We start from the raw sequence: 21057 nt of genomic DNA on the forward strand, positions 1-21057 counted from the left end.
AACGATGGACACCTGTGATAGACGCCAAGGATCCTATCCGCACAAGAAGTGGATGCGGACGTTTCTTCTCTCGTGTCAGCTACGAGTTGCCAGGCGCTCAGTCAGGGTTTGTGGAACTTTAGTATACTTATGTTTCACAAGGATGGCTTTTCTAGAAGGTGCTCGTATTATTTCGTCGTCTGTCGCGATTAATAACGCTTTATTCGACTAAGATACACATGCGTGACTGGTCTCGAACATCCTGTTTTAGTGAGGTGCCTCGTGAGCTCACCATTAGTCGAAACGCAACCGTGGAACAAAAACTGTGTGTAAGAATCGGTGTCTCCATAATTTAGTCGTTGCTGAAGTGGGTGCACGACCCGCGCGGTACGTAGCTCAATTGGTATATAAAGCGTGCGACAACCTTGCATGTTGGTTCTCTGCCGTTATCAAGTCGTCTTTGCGTTCACTTTACTTACTTCACATTTGTATCACGATTACTGCAATACAGTTAGAGGAATAGCTCAGAGCTAACGACCAGCTCCGGGCCGTCCGGCAGGCCGAGGATGCAGCCCGAGTCCAGGGACTACGAACTGAAGCCACCGAGACCTAAGTGCCGGCCCATTGTGTTCAATAGAGTCTTCCCTCTCTCTCTCTCTCTCTCTAAATGAGTATTCTAATTGTTTGTTTTCATTAAGGTTGCGTCTCTCGACATGTCTTTCGAATGCCGATGTCAAGAGAGAGAGAGAGAGAGATAAATAGAGAGGAAAGGCAGGGAGGTTAACCATGCTTGGCTCGGTGTGTATACCCTACCACCGATGTCGAATTCTCTTCATAAGTAATATGTGAAATGGGTAAAGCCTTCTCTAGAATGGCAACGTCTGCTACATTTTGTTTTAACTACTCCTCACTCCTTCTCAACAACAACAACAACAACAACAACAACAACAACAACAACAACAACAATAAGAACAACAACAACGCCCCAAAACCACGATATGATTATGAGAGACACCGTATATTGGAGGGCTCCGGAAATTTGGACCACCTGTTGTGGTCTTTGACGTGCACGGATATCGCACAGTACACGCGGCTTTACCATTCTGCCTTCATCGAAATGCAAATGACGGGATCGAACCCGCGACCTTTGGGTCCGCAATCGAGCCCCGTAGCCACAGTTCCACAGAGGCGGACTCACACCATCTTCCTTATCCCAGCCACGGCGGGACTAAATTTCGTGATTGCGGCCCACTAGCTGGGGTGAGTGTGAAATGCTTGTCGTAGAACGGTATTTCTCTTTGGAATTGATACCATACTGACGTTACAAATTGAAGATGACGTGACGATAGTTATTGCGCGAGAACAAAACGACGACACAGAGACAAGAAGGACACGAAAGACACGAGCGCTCGTGTCTTTCGTGTCCTTCTTGTCTCTGTGTCGTCGTTTTGTTCTCGCGCAATAACTATCGTCATGTCATACCAACTAGCCCAAGCTGCCACACTTCGAAGATGACGATTGATGCCCCGCTGTGTGCAGCTGCTCGCTGGACTTGTCTCCGTCGCTACCTATCTCACAGTGCTTGCAGCAGGTCCGCAACTACTACTGTTGAAATGAGACCCACGTCATTGACTCTGAAAGGGAGCAGAGAGTCCATCGAAAAAGGAACCAGTCAGTAATATGTTTACACGGCCTCGTTAAGGCGTTTTGAACTGCAGTCGCGCTTCTTCCGGCTATAGATGCTTGTTGCGGCCAATCCGAAGGCACTGGTATACAGAAAAAAAAATACGCAAAAAGGTGCTGCACGTGCAACTTGTGCCCTGCCGGTGTCCTGTTGACGCTCGAAGGAGGAAGCGCGAGCGACAGGCCAAGCGAATCACGAAGTCTGCGTGTCTGCATTAGCGGTGCGTGTGTTCGGTGGGGAAGGGGAGGGAGGCGCTAGACGTAAGCGAACAAAAAAAAAAGAAACAAGTAAAGATCGCGTGCGTGTAAACACGCAACCGCGCCGAGGGATCCGCTACGCACAGCGATGCTCATCACGGGCGTTTCCTGGCGACGTTGTGCGTTTCTTCGCTCGAAAGATCGTACGAGCCCAGAGCTCGCGTAAGCGCGTCCGCGAAGCAGTCAGCCGGGTATCGTTAGCCGCGGTTTTTCTTCGCTCAACGGACCTTCTCCGTGAGGCGTAAAGGGAAAAGGCAGAAGCTACCCTGGCTAACAACTCAAGAAGTGCTCGGGAGGCCGCAGCGAGGATGCAGCTTTGGCGAATGTGACGAAACCGCTGGACCGACCGGCCGGAAGGATGCTCGCGGCTCGTTCGCTCACTTCTTTGATGGATTCGCCCGACGACCGGGGCGAAGCATGTGAACATTTTGGAGAAGTGGTGGAGGATCAAGCAAAGGCGATAACGTGGCCGAAGTGGCCTCTTGTTGCTCCTAAAGGCATTGGGCAACACGTGGAGGAGTGCCGTTTCTTTCAAGGCCGCGTTTTAGCGGAAGTGGTCGCTTAAGTCGAAACAGTTTGCTCTGGCGCTTGTCAACGAGCGCGGTTTTCTTTTTTTCTTTCTCCCCAACCATTAATTACTTTGATGCATAGACACAGCGTCCTGTGTTGTGCAAGCAATCGCATAATGAACGAGATTCCCTTTCTCGCGTCTTCATTTGGGTATAATTCGAAGATAGGCCCAGTCCGTCGTAAGGCCTCACGCCTCATGAAATGAAGCAGGAACGTTTCCATCGAACAAAAAAGATAAAAAAACGAGGCAGTCTGTACACGACATATCTATCTATCTATCTATCTATCTATCTATCTATCTATCTATCTATCTATCTATCTATCTATCTATCTATCTATCTATCTATCTATCTATCTATCTATCTATCTATCTATCTATCTATCCATCCATCCTAGGGGTGCGCTGGCGCACTTCATGTTCTAACTATGCGTTGGTCGCCCGCGTGGCAGAGCATATCTTAATGGTGATAATTAATGATAATTAGTTCAGAAGATTTACATGTTGAAACCATGATATGTTTACGAGGCACGCCGTAGTAAGGCATACGCTATATAAAACTTTTGCACTCCATCCGCATTTTCATGCGGATGCCGCGGTGATCGCGAGTCGAACCCGTGGTTTTTAGCAAGCGGCATTACATTTTGCCTGCTAAGCAGCTAAGGCTGGTGTAGAGCACGTCACGAGCAGCTTGGGGCATTTGTATATTGAGACATTGTATATCTGACTGCATATAACACTTATGACACTTTGTGTATAGCAATGTTGCCAGAATGTGGCACCACCCGTCCAGTTTTATATAGGTCAAGTTGTGACATTCTTTACGTTATTCGGCCTCACCTTTCGCACACCCTTCTGCACAGGATATAAACGGGAGGTGTCCCCAAAATCGCCTTATGGTTCATTATTATTAATGTTTTCACGGCGAAGTTACATGGCTAGGTGGATGTTGCGGGGCGGTAGTGCGCATAAACTTTAATGAAGAAGTTCTTGTTCAGCTAGGCTTTGTCTGCATATATAGCTATAAGGAAGACACCCGTCATAGTATGAGGCATGTGAAATGTTTCAGATGTTCTTAATGTCCCTAAATGTAACGTCACCAAGCGCAAGTTTTGGATCGCACGTCTCTTAAACGAGGTGATAGCGAAATCACAAGGTCCAGCACATGACGCTTCTATATATCCCACCTCGCGATGAACACCAAAGCCACACGTTCCCGCTTCCCCAGTTGGCCATCTGTACTACGGACGGCCAATATATATATATATATATATATATATATATATATATATATATATATATATATATATATATATATATATATATATATATATATATATATATATATATATATATATAAGGGAAAGAAGTGTATACCTAAGAGCTCGTTTTTCCGTGTCTTGACACATTATTGATGAGATCTAACAGACAATAATGCCAAGGAATGTATAGGGGGGAAGTTATTAGAACCAATGTAATGTAAATAAGAAGAAAAAAAGTGTATATCTATATCGAGTGGGCTCGCATGCCCTTGCCCTATTCGCACGCGTGGTATAAGACCATTGCCGCCCGTCTACCTTCGGAACGTGCAGAGGGGCCTCAGCCACGACCAGTCGCATGGTCGTAAAATTTACAAGCGCGAACGCGAGATCTCCGCAGCCTCCTTCGCTCGTCCGTCCCGACCTGGACGGACGCTAACACGCCCTTGATAATGGGGGCGTTTACAGTCGGCGGCTGCTTATCGGAAGCCAGCCACTCCTGCTGTACACCGCTAACGGCGACGGTTGGCAAGCCGCCATCGAGGCGGCTTGCGGGTTAGCAATCATGTATATGCATGAAAGATATAGGGCAAGTATAACGTCGACGAAAATGAAGAGTAATAAAAGGTAGACCTCGAATAAGTTCTACACCAGCATTCATTCCCCCTTCACGCATGGCCACGTCTGAGTCACTCAAAATAATAACTGACGGCACCGAACATCTCGACAATGCCGCCTTGCTTTCAGAGATTCCCTAGATAGAATGAGTGTGGATTAATATAGATCGACTGTAACTTGCAGCTTTGTATGTTTGTGCGCAAGCGTTTTATCCACTGCCAGTTTTATCACATGAAATCTCACAGTGTTTCTATGGCCCTGAGACGCGCTATTATGCATTTAATTTTTATCTAAGACATGACTGGTGAATTCATTTGATTGGTTGAGCTGTTCTCTGTACATAACAACGTAGACACACCCTCGGTGCAGGAGGGCACGTGCCCGAAAGGGATCGGTTAATTCATATTCAATGATTGATATGATTGATATGTGGGGTTTAACGTCCCAAAACCACTATATGATTATGAGAGACGCCGTAGTGGAGGGCTCCGGAAATTTAGACCACCTGGGGTTCTTTAACGTGCACCCAAATCTGAGCACACGGGCCTACAACATTTCCGCCTCCATCGGAAATGCAGCCGCCGCAGCCGGGATTCGAACCCGCGCCCTGCGGGTCAGCAGCCGAGTACCTTAGCCACTAGACCACCGCGGCGGGGCTAATTCATATTCAAACAGCCGCTACTGCAGAGGTATGGTTTCGACAGGTCTTCGTGGTATGTTTAAGAAAGAGTGCGTTGGGATGCTTTATCGCGTAGTTGCCAGGATTTAGGCCTTCTTATCTATATTGTGACGCAAATCGCATGTTACCATATATGTTCGTCCACCGTGCTTAACGTATACATGTGTGGTATGGCAAATAGTGAGAATATCTCAATTGGCACATGCTACAGGGCCTGTTTAAGAATACCGTAATTTACATCAAATTGTTTTTGAGTGGCATAGTGTTATGTCAGAGTTTCTTTATCATGGTGTACAGCACACCGAAATAGAAATGGAGAGTTCGTTGAGCAGATAGGTTAATACTACGTTCTGGTACTTAACGTCCCAAAACCACGATATGGCTACAAGGGTCGCCGTGTGGAGGGGTTCGGAAGTTTCGACAATCTAATGTTCCATAACATGCACTGACACAGCATAGTACAACGGGCCTCAAGCATTTCGCTTCCATGGAAATGCGACCGCAGGGACTGCACCCGTGACCTCCGGTTCAGCAGAGTAAATAAGATCATGTTTTCAGGGATAACGTCGCCGCAGGGGCTACAACATATGTCTAATTGTTCAAAACAAGGCTAAGGCCTTAGCCCTGCAGTGGGCGTAGTCAGGTTAGTGATGACGATGATGGCAGCACAGCAGTGTGGCAGTTACTATATCACAAATGTAAGTACAAATCTACTTTCTGTGGTTGGACGAATGACGCACCACCAACGCAAGTATATGTTTAAAAAGTTGTGGATTACAGATAAGGAATGTGTTGCACAGCGTGGTCGGTTTTGACACACCGTATACTACCACCGCTTCGAATACACTTCAACTCATCTTAACACATGAGAGAGGGTGATATCGACTCTACGTTTGACGCCGCACGATCGGCACGGTCTCTCTCCCACTTGGCTGAACTTCATGCCCTAAGAATACGAAGGAGTGATTCGTACCCCAAGTACAATGCCTGAAATGTCTGACAAGCTTACACGTCGAAGTTATGGGGTGTCGTTTCGTGAACAGTTGAGGGCTGCCGACAGAGAGCACCACACTTTCGTTTGTGCGTCTTAAAAAAGAAGACGTTTTTACCCGTAGCACCAAGCCTAAGAGAAGGTAATACGTGCTCGCTTTACAGCTCGGTGCGATGAGAAAGCCTTGCTCTCCACCATCCAAAGAGAAGAAATAAAAGGACGCTTCTTACGGCGCGCCCGATAAGCGCATTTCCCTGAGCCGGATCGTTCGAGATCGTCTCTTCGATTCGACGCAGGATGGGAGCTCCGCGCATTCTAGGGGAATTAGCGGGGAAGAGCGAACTACTCTGATCGCCACCCACAGTTCCACATACGTGGTGATTAGAAAAAAAAGCAAAAAAATGCATTGGCCTATTTATCAGTGGAGACAATGTTTTCCTGGGCCTCCCTAAACCTGCAGCAGGGCTCGACGAATGCTTCTCACCCAACACAACTACCGCGTTTGTTCGCGTTCTATTTACAACCGTAGCTTGAATTCGATTGTGTTGGATTGCTAGTATTGGCTCGTGGTGGATGATATTGGCTGTTTTTGAGTGCTAGCTTTGATTTTAGGCAAATGATAGCTAGCGACGGTTAAATGTTGGCTAAATACAGCTGATGTGGGCTATATTCGCAGTTCTAAAAAGTACGGTAACGTCTTATTCATACAGACACGACCCATTGACTGAGTTTGATACCTTTTTCCAGAGGCCTCCTGTACCGAGTCTCTTCACAGAATGTCGAAGCAACGTCACCTCGCTGACATTATTATTATTATCCGATTTCTTCTTCCGGAAGGGCCAGGGCAACTTGCACCGCCCCGTGCCTCGGGCGTCACTGACGACACAGCACGAGGGAGAGAAAGAGAGGGAGGGTGAAAACGGAATTGCCCGCGTTCTCTGGCCGTAGCCCAACGCGCGAGAGCACGAGGCAGGAACGCGCTCTTCGGGTCGGGCATCCCTGCCTTCTCTCCCCTCCTCGCCAACGGGACACGCGAGCCGGTCGCAGAGACTGGCAGAGCCTGGCTCTGGCGGCGGCCGCGCCACAACCGCCAGCACCGGCTGTGCCGAGCGGCCCTCTCCACATCGGCGGCGGAGAACGCCGCAGGTGACGACTTCGACGCAGCTTGCCGCGCGGAGCAGCACGTCGCGCGAGATAGGCGAAACGCACGCTGCACCAGTCGCGAGTGAAAAAAGGTGAAGTGAAAGCGTCCTGCGGAGTGGCATCCCGTGTGGCTTCGTTTGCAGATTGTGTCACTGGCTTTAACGGATGTACTGGGGAAGGCTTTTCATCTGACCCAGCGACAACCGCTGTGCGTGTGCCTTCGTGGTCGACTTGCCGCTGCGAGCATGGTCGTGGAAATGCAGTGTTTGTGTGCATTGTGTGTTCACCCGGTGACTGCGTTGCCCATTTCAACACCGGCGGAGCGGTGTTCGACTTGAAGCACGAACCGAACCAAACGTCCGATCGACTTACCAAGACGGGCTTGTATGAATAGCTTCCAGCTGCTGAAACAGTTTCTGATCTGAAAGTCGTCGCCTTGTCAGAGGTCACACCAGGGACAATGTAGTACTCCTTTGGTGCTTGTGTGTTGGGGAGGCACCGACAACCAGCGGAGCGAGCTGCAGCGCTTGTGCCACGCGATCTGTTGAGTGAATCGCTTGTGCAACAAATAAACACGGCGAATGGAGGAACCTATCACCACACGCTGTGTTGACGTCTTGGCGGCATTGATGAGAATACTGATTTGACTGCACAATGTTTTCACTCGTCGTCGTGGATCTTGCGCGCGCTGTCACGAACGTACTCTTTTCATTACCTGCCAACCTCTGTCCCTGGCACTGATCTTCCGCTTGCCACATGTCACCGTCTATCGAAGGCACGATGCGACCGAACAGTTTGTGGGCCAAGGTTCTCGTCATCGTTGTGTGTTGACATTCCCGGAAAAGACCTCGCTTGGTGTTTGAGTGGCTGGCCTTCGACATCTCGTACGAAGTCGTTTCAGCGCTGTCACGTATACACAGTGCATTGCGGACGCGCGAATCTGGAAAAGAAAACAAGAGAAAAAAAAAGGGTGAACGTGTCGTCGTGGCCGCAACGACTTGTGAAGTGGAGTAGTGTGTGTGTGTGTGTTTGTGTGTAGGGAGGGAAAACCGGGTTGTTGTGTTTGTCTCGGCGCATCGGCCTTGCCACGACGTGACAGCAGCGTCGACGTGTTGGAGTGTGCCATACTTCCGAGCCGTTCATATTTCCTTTTCGGCGCAACTGAACGACGCGATTCCGGAGGTTATCCTCGGCGTGATTGGTGCTGCCGTCTTGCGAGACGGCAGCACCGTGTGACGTGTGATTGACGCCATTTTCTCTTGTGCGGTTTTCAAAAAACGGAATCCGTAGGGTGACTGTGGTGCTGTCATCCTATCTCAACTGTGCCCGTGGTTCGAGCCCGAATTTCGGACCTTTTTTGGGGGGCCACAGTAACTGAAAAGGAAAGGTACTGTGCAAGCTAACTTGCGCGGTAATCTATTTGCAGCGACACTTTACGAGCTTTAGGCTCTTCGATCGACGTTCACTTATAACGACCAAAGTCCAAATGTATTATAACTATACGAAAGGTCCGATGTCTCGGAACAGTGCGCTACCAGAGACTTGGATAAGTCGGGTTTCCGCGATGACGGGATGATACCGCGTTACTTTTTTTTCTTCTTTAGGTTACACAGCCTAGCAACTGTCTAGTAAGAGTGAACGGTGTCCAACTAGGGGTGCGGGCTTGAACCGCGGGCCAGCCGAAGACTCGTGCTTTTACTGAGCAGCGTCGATCGCTGCCATGGATCGCCGGGGGTAGTCGGGGTTGCTGCATCCCGGGACGGGACCTCTTCCTTCGTCGACCAGCGTGTGCATCAAACGGTTCTCAAAGCGACGCCCAACAATGGGCAACGTGTGCTTCGGCCACGTGCGATCGACGAGGACGCCAGCACCACCGCCACCAGCGCGCATCGTGTGCCGGTAAGTGGGCGCAACCGATTTGTCCTTCGCCCGCGGAGCGGTTCGGTCATGGGGGCCAAACATGCGGGCGCCCGCCGATGGAGCGCATCGTTCACACTATGTGCCGCGATAACCGCCCTGTAGCTTCGTTCCGGTCGGGCGATTTCGTCGCCTCGCCTGGCATTGACCGCGCTTCCGCCGCTCACAAATGAAAATCCGAAGTGAACGTATGGAAACGCGATGCGCCGTGTACGACATACTAACCCGAACAGGTACTTACCTAGGATTGCCGACGTTTCGGCAGGTTCATCTATCTTTATTAAGGGCGCCTTGTCATGCGTGGCGCGTTAGAATAGAAATGGTTTTACGTTGACTTTACGTAGCGTCGCAGTTGTGGTCGTTATTGCTCAGTTATTAATCCAGGAGCCTTTTGCACAAAGCGCGTACGCCGGTGCTTAACTAATCCAGCATTTGGCACAAAACGTGTGTACGTCCGTACTTGTATCCATAATTCGGTGACGCAAACCAGACTGTTGCTCGTCTTACGCGCTGTGTTTGCGTAGCATGCTAAAACATATATAGTTAAACGGGTGCTTCTATATACTTTTTGCCGTTTTGTGAACAAGGTTTCCAAAGCCGGAACTGGAACGTCTTCTCGAATAAATATTTGGTAGGTGTGCACATCTGTATGCGCTGGGTGACTTGGTGTGTCGATGAAAAGTTGCAGAAGCCTTGACAAGAAGAATGCAGCTGCATGCGTAATGCATAACGTAGTTTCCGTTTCTGCCGCTCGCTGAAGTCGGCTGTTGTCGCAAATCATGTGGGTGAAAGAATCACGGAATTTAAGAAATTGTGCAAACGCAGTCGTGTTGATACCATGATTACGCTGTGTGTATATAACCACCTGTCAAGACGTCCGAATGTTCTGTAAAATTGCAATGTTATGACACGCCTTTCAGGCTAATTGTATCTGAAAATGGTACGTGGCAAAAACGTGTTGCGCTCTCCCTACAGAAAACCTTTGAATGCCTTGAAGTGAACGATCCGTTTATGGTAAAAAGTTCGTGTGAAGTACATAACGTTGTTTCGTCGCATTGGAATAAGAGTCTCTTCGCCTTTTCTGTAGACGTCAAGGACCTGTATTATTCTATTCCGCATGGCTTATTGTCACAATGCATTGAAGAATATATAGATGAGTTTGGTACCTCTGAATTCCAGACTCATCAGTCTGGCGTCCGCGTAAGCGGGTTTTTAGAGTATCGTAGGTTTTACCTTCCGTCGACGTACATCCTATGGGATGGAAAACCTCACCTTCAAAAAACCGGGATCTGTATTGGTTCCTGCATCGCACCCATCGTCAGTGACCTGTTTTTTAGGCAAACTAGACAGATCCATTTCGGAAGTTTTTACTAACACTAATGTGACGCACGTTTTCAGATACGTGGATGACTTCTTTAATTTTTACGGACACCGATGTTGTATCGTACGAGACTGACGCTCTTGCCGTTTTAGACCTCGTACGAAGTGGTTTTAAACATTTTAAGCTTATCTATGAACTTTCAGAGAATCGTGAAATCAGGTTTCTTGACGTTAAGCTATTCCTAAGTAATGGCCGCTCTTGGTGAATGTATCAACCGCGTGGAAATCAGCCTGTCTTGCCATTTCACTCCGCGCATTCTAAATTAGTTAAGCGAGGTTTCGCAAAATCTTGCTTCATGAGTACTTTGGGAAAATCCTGTGTGCACAAGATAACATAAAGCTTTGTTGAGCAATTGTCAAGGCTTGCGTCGGCTGGGTACCCCGACCACGTGCAAGTTCCCGTTGCCGAAAGTCTGCTGCGTGAATTTCAGGCCAAAGAGAACGCTAACGTCTTCCAACCTGTCCAAGCTAGACAAGCATTCGCCGTAGTTCCGTATATGCACTAGATAGCACACAATTTTAAGACAGTGGCGCAGCGAGTTAACGTGCATGTGGTCTTTACGGCCCCTCAAAAACTGAGTCGCCTGTGCAAACTGTCCGTTCCACCGTCCAGACCCACCCTCGGTTGCGCTATCAAACACGCAATAACATTTAGAGATTGTATTTGTAATGTCGTGTATCAGCTCTTGTTATCGTGTGGGAGATACTACGTCGGCCAAACAGGTCGCTGTATAAATGAGAGGCTGAAAGAACACCTGTACAATGTGGATCGATATAAACAAGGATGGTTGTCCGTTCACTGCAGCACGTGTTGCTGCCGGCTAATATTTTGAGAGTGTACTATTGTTGCAGCATGCGGGTATATCGCACCGCACGCGAAATTATAGAGGTTGAAAAGATATGTTCATTAAAAGATGCCTGTGTTAACAGCCCTTCTTTTGCACTCACTGATAAAAAGTTGTTCCTTTGCTTGCCGGTGTGATGTACTTATGCATTATCATTGTGTTTCGCTCATGACTAGTGCAACCGGTGACTGTATAAAAGCGAAGGCTTCCGCAAGAAATGAATTGTTGGCAGTTCAGCGCTATGTCTCGTCTCCTCTATGCCCTCTTGTCGGTGGCGCTGTTGAGTACTCTTTATCATGTTATACCAACACGCCCAATCCTACTGTCTCTCAAGTTTCGTTGGTATACAGCAGTTCGCCTTCTCTGATGTGCGGTCGATTCGATAGCGCGACAGACAAGTCAGCTGTCGAGCATCTCAACTACCAGACCGCTGCGCGTGAGCATGACGTAGACTACGGCGTATTGAACTTGACAACATTGACGACCTAAAAGTTTTCACGTTCATTACAATTCATTCAAAGGGAAAGCTTGGCTTGCTCCATCACCTCTCCTGTGTTAAGACGCTCGCTGCAGTTCGCTGAAACACCAGTGACAGTTCCTTTTTTTGTGTGTGGTGTGAGGAAAAAGTTGTTGACCGAAGGCGGTTCCCTTCGGTCGTCGCCAGAGGACCTCGAATGACCTTGGTTGCCGCTTCGCGAGACCTCTTCTAACGGTGCGAGTCATTATGTATAGCTGAGGGCAAGACTGTCGAGTTCATATAGCTTCGTATGCTTGCCCGCAGCGACTGCGACGCCGCCTGCATAGACGCCTCGTATTTCTCTACTTCCTCATGGCTATGAACACTAGCGCAAAGCATGAAAAGGAAAATAAATAGCTGCAGAAGGGCGCGCAACGGCTACGTCGTTGCTAAGACTGCGAAGATGAACTTTCAAGAAAATATGACGCGGCGCAGTAGTAGATATTCCTCGCCACAAAAGTGTACATACGAAAGAGGAAAGTTCAAGACACTGATGTCCGGATCTAAAAAAAAAAACAAGAAAGAAGAAGAACAACAGAGAAAGAGAGAAAAGAAACGCAATTTCCAAGACCGTGTAGTTTTTCCACCTTCTCGACTGTTTTTTTTTGTCATTTCCGCATTCCGCTATCTCGGGACGACTCAATTTCACTCTCTCTCCCGCAAAATGTCGCGGCGAGCGCGAGACCTGCACGCGAAATAATGGCGGGAAAGGCGCGCTTGAAGCAACGTATACGCGATTTCCACCGAGGCTACGTATACGTAAGTACACACACTCCCCAACACAGCGCAGTACTGCGGGGAGGAGGTCCCCTTCATGTCAGGACGTACGACTACGCGGACAGTTCCTTGCTTTTCGGTCTTTTTGTCTGACATCTTACTTCTTCCTCTTCTAGCTTTTCTAATGTTTGTTTGTTTATTTAGTTGTGTATCATTTCCCGGCGCATCGTTCCGGGCTGGAGAAAATAGGCCTCCTCCCTGGTGGGATTGCTCGCTCGAGCGTTTATATATACGTGGTCGTCGCGCCTGCTCATCGCGACACGCCCAGCGGCAGTCAAGGGCGGCCCTCCTCCGCGCAGAGAGAGGAACGAAACTCGCCACACGCGCCGCTGCAGCTTTTACTGTCGTCCCTGCTAGCCGCTCCGTTATGTGTACTACACCCCCGCTTAGAAGGCGCCCCCATACTTCGCCCCCTTTTGTAATCGTGTTACGGAGCGCACTTTTTCTTTTCACGACGACGCTGCAGCCGTTCCTTATACATCCTCTTGTCAACGGCGAGGGCTTATGCGGCCGTGCATCGTTTTCTTTGTTAGTCGGCGTGTACACGTGCTCGTCCATACCGTGGAGGAAGCTGCACAGTCTCTCGCGGGCTCTATAGCTCTCGTACGAAACATACAGCGTGTACGAGACGCAAACGAGGAGTTGCGAAACATGGAGACGGTTCCGGTGCCGCAGTTGTCGGAATGGCGAACGCGCGCACGCTTGCCGGAGTGGTTGTTTATTTTTTGTTTTCTCGTTTCGAACGATATCTTTTCCCCGATGCTCTGACGCCGGGCCCTGAAGCGAAAGTTGCGCAGTTACGTGTTCATACTAGTTGGAACGCGTGGAGAGACGCCGAGGAAGCGTTGTCGTAGATCGCGAGTGTTTCACGGCGTTGAAATGTGGCCGAGCCATTCGATGGTACTCTGCTCTTAGCGAGGAAACCAACCTTAGCGTAGATACAATGAATGATAATCTGACGAGTATCATCACGGAGTGTGCAGTGGAAGTTGGAGGCAGGGTAGCTAGACAGGACACCGGCAAGCTTTCCCAGAAAACGAAGAACCTAATTAAGAAGCGTCAAATCATGAAAGTGTCAAGTACAACAGACAAAATAGAACTGGCAGAGCTTTCGAAGCTGATTAATAGGCGTAAAGTATGCGATGTAAGAAGGTATAACATGGAGAGAATTGAGCACGCTCTGAAAAACGGAGGAAGCGTCAAAGCAGTGAAGAGGAAACTTGGGATAGGCAAAAGGCGGATGTATGCACTAAGGGACAAAGAAGGCAAATTAACTACCAATATGGATAGGATAGTTAAAATAGCGGAGGAGTTTTACAGAGATCTGTACAGTAGCCGAGACAACCACGACCTTAATACTATAAGAACTACCAGTAACCCAGACGACACCCCACCGGTAATGATAGAAGAAGTCAGAAAAGCTTTGGAGAGCATGCACAGAGGCAAAGCTGCTGGTGAGGATCAAGTAACATCAGATCTGCTGAAAGATGGAGGACAGATTGTGTTAGAAAAACTAGCCACTCTATTTACGAGGTGTCTCCTGACGGGAAAAGTACCAGAGTCTTGGAAGAACGCTAACATCATCTTAATACATAAGAAAGGAGATGACAAGGACTTGAAGAATTACAGGCCGATCAGCTTGCTCTCTGTAGTATACAAGCTATTTACAAAGGTAATTGCTAGCAGAGTAAAGAAAACATTAGAATTCAATCAACCAAAGGAACAAGCAGGATTTAGAACAGGCTACTCAACAATTGACCACATTCATACTATCAATCAGGTAATAGAGAAATGCTCAGAGTATAACCAACCACTATACATAGCCTTCATAGATTACGAGAAGGCGTTTGATTCAGTAGAAATATCAGCCGTCATGCAGACACTGCGGAATCAGGGCGTAGATGAAATATATATAAACATTCTGGAAGAAATCTACAGGGGATCAACTGCTACCATAGTGCTTCATAAAAAAAGCAACAGAATACCAATAAAGAAGGGTGTAAGGCAGGGGGACACAATCTCCCCAATGCTATTCACTGCGTGCTTACAGGACGTTTTCAGAAGCCTAGAATGGGAACAGTTAGGGATAAGAGTTAATGGAGAGTACCTCAGTAACCTGCGCTTCGCCGATGACATTGCATTGCTGAGTAACTCAGGGGACGAATTGCAACTCATGATTACGGAGTTAGACAAGGAGAGCAGAAAGGTGGGTCTTAAAATTAATCTGCAGAAAACGAAAGTAATGTACAACAACCTCGGAAAGGAGCAGCGCTTTGCGATAGGTAACAGTGCACTTGAAGTTGTAAAAGACTATGTCTACTTAGGGCAGGTAATAACCGCAGAGCCTAACCACGAGATTGAAGTAACTAGAAGAATAAGAATGGGGTGGAGCACATTTGGCAGGCACTCTCAAATTATGACAAGTAGATTGCCACTGTCCCTCAAGAGGAAGGTATATGACAGCTGTATCTTGCCGGTACTTAGCTACGGAGCAGAAACCTGGAGACTCACAAAGAGGGTTCAACTTAAATTGAGGAGGACGCAGCGAGCAATGGAAAGAAAAATGGTAGGTGTAACCTTAAGAGACAAGAAGAGAGCAGAGTGGATTAGGGGACAAACGGGAGTTAAGGATATCATAGCTGCAATAAAGAAGAGGAAATGGACATGGGCCGGGCATGTAGCACGTAGACAGGATAACCGCTGGTCATTAAGGGTCACCAACTGGATTCCCAGAGAAGGGAAGCGGGGTAGGGGGAGACGGAAGGTTAGGTGGGCAGATGAGATTAAGAAGTTTGCGGGTATAAATTGGCAACAACAAGCACAGGACCGGGTTAACTGGCGGAACATGGGAGAGGCCTTTGTCCTGCAGTGGACGTAGACAGGCTGATGATGATGATGATGATGATGATGATGATGATGATGGTTGCGGGAAGTCCCGAAAGCACAGTTAGTGACGTGGGACGCACCGATCCGAAGAGTAAGGCCTATAGGCCCGTATTCACCAACCAACCTCGGCCTTGCCTCACGTTTTCCTCAACTTCCTGTACTCTCTACATGCATTATAAAGGTACAAAAATGGTAGCAGGGCGAAAGATAAGGACCAGACTGGTTTATGAATACGGGTCCGATTTGTTTATCATGCGCAGTAAAAGTTCAAAACCGATAAGGAAAACTCGAGGAAACGTTGAGGTTGGTTTGTGAATACAGGCCCTATCGTGTTCGGCCGTCTGAAGGCTCGCCTCTTGAACGACAGAGCTGCATATAGAGACGCAGCTTTCCGAGCAAAACAATGTGAAGTTCGGAAGGCACCGTGAACGCTCAAACAAGCAGTATGTCGAGCTTGTATGGTCGCCTTTCATTCCTATTTTGTCATTGAGGATAGGGTATTGCGCATTTTTGAACAGCGGAGTTGTTTATGCCAGTCGCTGGTTTTAATACCTTAACGAAAAAATTATCATTATCATGGACCAGCGCGAACTATGTGCGTCCCCTTCTTCGTCCTCGCTCCCAAAAGGCTTGCGCCGATTTGTCCGGCGTGCGATGGAATAACTCTGATGAGTGTGAGAAGCATAGGTCGGCAGAAATTTCGAAGCTTACTGAGACTTCTCTTGCAATATATTTTGCACTTCGGGTTCACTGAAACTCCGACTCACCGAAATATTTTAGCGCCGGACTCGCTCAAACTCACGCGCACAAAAAAATCTCTTCAACCGGACTCACTCGAACTCAAACTCTCTTACTCACCCGTACTCACTCAGACTCGGATTTACGCCTTGATCTGAGTGAGTCCGGGTTATGAGTCCGTTAGCCTATATTTAGCTTTATTGATCATGGTTTCGATGTTCTTCACCGATATATAATTTAAATTGGTGCTCTTGGTGCTTTTAAATATAGTACCCCCCCCCCCCCCCGAGTACGAGTTATGAGTGGTTTAAAACGAGTAAGGACATTTTTTTTTTTCCTTGAAGGAGATGGCAACAAAAAAGTATATTTACGAAAAACTTTCGCGGAAGAAGAGTTGGTGGCGGGTCGGTCAAGATACCCCCCTACGTAATTCACGCCCTTGGTCAATAAATATTGAAATGTTGTATGAACGATACTGTTTTAGAATACGTGTCAGTAGCCGTGAGTACTAAGGTGAACTCAGTTGAGGCTGATTGATAGTAATAGTAAACATGAATAGATAAATATCGCACCATAGGTCGGCAAAAAGAAGTTGAACTCACTCAGTCTCACTCTAAAAATTCACCTTTCGCTTTAAGCTCACTCGAACTCACTCACCAAAATTTTCCGGAGCCGGACTCAGTCGAGCTCAGACTCATGAGAATGTTTTTTCAACTGGATTCGCTGGAACTCAAACTTGCCAAAACAATCAAACCCGCAGTCACTAAGACTCAAACTCACGGCTTGATCTGAACCTTAGTGAATGTACTCATAAGTGAGTTTGCCGACCTGTGGAGAGAAGGAGTGCACAGAGAAAGAGAAAGAAATTAATTTTGGCGAAAAAAAATTTGTGATGAGGCGGAATTCGAAGCCGCGTACCCACGACCTGAAGGCGAGTATCGTAGTTGCTAGGCTATTCGTGAAGACTCGTAAAGCGTAACATTGCCTCGAATAGTATTATTGTACGTCAAGGGGGATGGGAAAAGTGAGGGAGGGTGAGAATTAGAGATGTGACGAGAGGGAAAGGAGGAGGTTAAGTCCTAGCATAAGAAGAAAGAGAAGGAAATACGAAGAGAAAGAAGTATATAGGCAGAAAAAGGAGCGAATGAAAAGGAAGATGAAGCGAGATTCGGAGGCAGAACGGGAAAAAAAGAGAAAGAGAGGTAGAAGAGCGAGAAATAAAAATAAATAAATATATGGAGAGGTAACGAAAGAAAATAGACTTAAACATAGATAAAAAAGACATAAAATATAGAGAAGATTGATTGATTGATTTGTGGGGTTTAACGTCCCAAATCACCATATGATTATGAGAGACGCCGTAGTGGAGGGCTCCGGAATTTTAGACCACTTGGGGTTCTTTAACGTGCACCCAAATCTGAGTACACGGGCCTACAACATTTCCGCCTCCATCGGAAATGCAGCCGCCACAGCCGGGATTCGATCCCGCGACCTGCGAGTCAGCAGCCGAGTACCTTAGTTACTAGACCACCGTGGCGGGGCATGAAAAAAATATATAGAAAGAAGAGAGTAAAATAAAGGTAGAGATAAAGAAAAAAAGACAAATAAAAAAATTGCCCGCAGCTTCCCTCGGGGGAACACTGAGGAGGATGCGGAAGCATGTAATTGGTTAACGGGTGTTAAATTGTGACTTACTTGGGTCGATGGCTACATTGGTTAACGTGGTTGTGAAATGGGGTGTTAAATGAGTGAACACGTACGGCACGTATGCGAAAGGGCGGTGTTTTATTTATTGCGACGAACCAACGGACGAGCGGCAACTGAGCGAGCGAGCGCCGACCTTGAGTATATATACAGCGCGACGGTGCATGCGCTGTCAGCTGTCGAATGTTCTCGAAGGAGAAGCGCGCGCGCGGCACAGATGGCGACCGCGCGACGGCGCATGCGCTGTCAGCTGTCGAATGTTCTCGAAGGAGAAGCGCGCGCGGCACAGATGGTGGGCGACGGCGCATGCGCGCGCGTCAGCTGTCGAATGTTCGAGAAGCTGTGCGGACGGCGCGGACGGCGCACTACAAGGCGCGAGTATAAGATGCTTCCGCATCTAATATGTTGAACGATTTTGAGTACTTCGTACTCAACTATGGGAGAGCACTGAGCCGTCCCGCTAAAACAGTTTAGTGGCTGGTAACAGAGTTAGACACATGGGGGGGGGGGTTAGAAAAAGGGGGTAACGATTTAGAGCACAGCGTACTCTACTATGGGAGAGCTTAAAGCCGTCCCGACATGCCTGAATACACAGGCATGGTTCAGTGTGCACCGACGCTCGCGCAGGTTTTAAATAGCTAACTTTACCGTACAAGCTCATGTTTGTGTTACCTGTTTCCGTACCAATACTTTACCTTCCTGGTGCATTTAATGTGAAACTTTGACCGTTTTAACTCGGACACATGTATGCTTTTGAAGTGCAACAAATAACCTTATACTTGATGAACGCGTGAATATTGCAGTAGCAGAGAACGAGTGATTATTGTATCAGACGTAATGAATTAGCTCAACTAAGGCGGTGCGGACGGCGCGGACGGCGCACTACAAGGCGCGAGTATAAGATGCTTCCGCATCTAAAAACGAAGGACACTGCCCAGATCCACAGCTCCTTCTAGCTAGGCACCTCTACTGCGAAGCCGACTTAATTATTTTTTCAGTAAATAAAATTTTATCAGTTTATGTAGATGCAGCGCAATCACGCGTCAGTGAACAGTCTTGCACTTCAGTGCCCCGTGAGGTGAGGCACTGAACATGTACGCCTCAAGTTGTAGTTCACGATTCACTGAAGTCGAGTTGGAGCAGTGCTGCTGCAGTGGCTCTGAATTATTCTTTTCTGTGTGTTTTGCTAGCTTGCTTGCCGGATGTATACAAACTTTAGCGTAATAGGGTGTCTCTCTCCTTCTTTGTTCTTCTTTCCTCTGTCCTTCTTTGTTTTCTTTTTTTCGGTTGTCACGCTTTGTAGTTATCAAATTTACTTGTGTATCAGATTTCGTCCGAGTCTTTGCGTCTTTGCTTACAGCCTATGTGTCTGCGTTGTAGCAACGAATGCAAATCAATGAACATTTCCAACTTGGCGCTTTCGTCTTTCTTCGATGATCTCATGAACTCACCACCGGTAGCGAACGGACACCGCATTTAGTAGTTACGTGCATCGATGATTACGGCATACGGAAGACGTGTACTTACGAGAGCACACACACACACACACAAACAGAAAAAAAGCTTCGACAAACACGATGCCTGTATAATGTATCGCTATATGGTTACACGCGCGTGGCTACTGCTTCCGTTTCGCTCTCGACAGGCCTTCAACTGCGCGGAACTACTCCTGGCCACCGCGCTTGGAACAAAAGAATTGACTCACTCGTGCGCGCGCGGGGGCCTTCTCTTGCTTGCCCGAAATAGTTCCTTCAAGCCGGACGCCCCCGTGAGAAAAACGGCTCGTTGTGCAGACAGGCACCGCTAGACATCCGGGTCTTAAAACAAGAGTGCGCAAACTGGGGGAAAGAAGGAGCAGGGAAAAGTTCGTACATAACAAGCACGGTCGACGCACAGGAGACGACGTTGGTGCGGTTGTCTTTCAGTTTCCTTTAACCGTCGTTTGCTTTGGACTCGTGTGCGCTTGCGTGTATGTGTAGTTACAATAGAAACTTACCTTGCCTTCACTGAGCGAGGGTAGTTGCGCCCTACACGACACAGATCTTCCTCCTGTCTCATTTTTTTCATGTTTATTGCGTTAATCATCCGTCAGGGATGATCAAGTTGCTGAAGTTTTGCTGTCAGTGGCTTTCCATCTTTAGCCGGAGGAAAGCCATGCCGGGCTGTATGGCTTTGGGCGTCGCTTTAATTAATTTATTTATTTATTAGAATACCCTCAGGGCCCGTAGGGCATTACAGAGGGGGTGGGTACAACATTTTATAACACACAAAAAAGACAAAAAAAGAAACAAGTGTCAGATGCGCGAATCACGAAGGCAACATAAATCAACTAAAAATGTATAAGTAAGAATTCAAGCACATACAAGACAAAGATAGATAATGGAAACTGCGTATAGTTACAAACATTGCTGAGAAATTGCAGTCTTGAATAACAAAGGGTCTGTTATTGTTACTACGGAAGAGGGACTATAATTCATTGATAATTGTACTATAATTCATTGATTCATTCAGAATGCGCGATTTTTTTTGCGTTATTTAACGCTGTGCTGCAATGCAAGTTTGCGTATACGGGACGCGATAAATTGAGACTCAAGGTATTCAGAAAATGGCGACCAGCAGCAGTAAAGTAACGGCGAAGGCGTAAAATTACCGATAGTGAAAATGAGCAGGTTGTTAGCATGCGTCTCAGTTATTCGGGTGGGCCGTTTTTCCGTGACTCGGATAATGCAGTCCCACTGCGTCACATTATACTCGTTATTATCAAAGCGACAATCCTTCAGAAGGTCGACAGCATTTCATTTGTAATTTGTGGATGCGTGCTTCGGGTGAAGTTTCCGCAAGTACGCATATGTTCAGACGTATACAATGCTTCTGAAAGGCAAAGGAGTGCTGAAGTAGGACGTTGGCACGTTATTAGAGCAAAGTCGAACAACAGTTAGAGCAGGACGAAATCGTCAGCGCTGTTTGTTCCGTCCTTTCTTGTGCTCTGTTCGATTCCTTTTTACTGCTTAAAATGTTCTTGAGCCATAAAATGAGCGCAGAGATCTGTTATCGGACACTATGTACTAGATCGAGACGCTGCGAAGCTCGGGAGAACGGAAAGGTCTAATTTTTG

General features: G+C 47.6%; 1 protein-coding gene across 1 annotated transcript in view; it reads left to right on the forward strand.

Annotated features, from left to right (window-relative positions):
- The first annotated feature begins 8911 nt into the window (after positions 1 to 8911).
- LOC119165123 (uncharacterized) overlaps positions 8912 to 21057 on the forward strand; it is a 293343-nt gene continuing 281197 nt past the window's right edge. The window contains exon 1 of the mRNA XM_075895155.1: positions 8912 to 9077. Coding sequence (XP_075751270.1) covers positions 9001 to 9077 — 77 coding nt within the window. The 5' untranslated portion in view covers positions 8912 to 9000. The remainder of the gene's footprint in view (positions 9078 to 21057) is intronic.

Source organism: Rhipicephalus microplus, chromosome 1 (assembly GCF_043290135.1).
Source record: "Rhipicephalus microplus isolate Deutch F79 chromosome 1, USDA_Rmic, whole genome shotgun sequence".
Classification (NCBI taxonomy): Eukaryota; Metazoa; Arthropoda; class Arachnida; order Ixodida; family Ixodidae; genus Rhipicephalus; species Rhipicephalus microplus.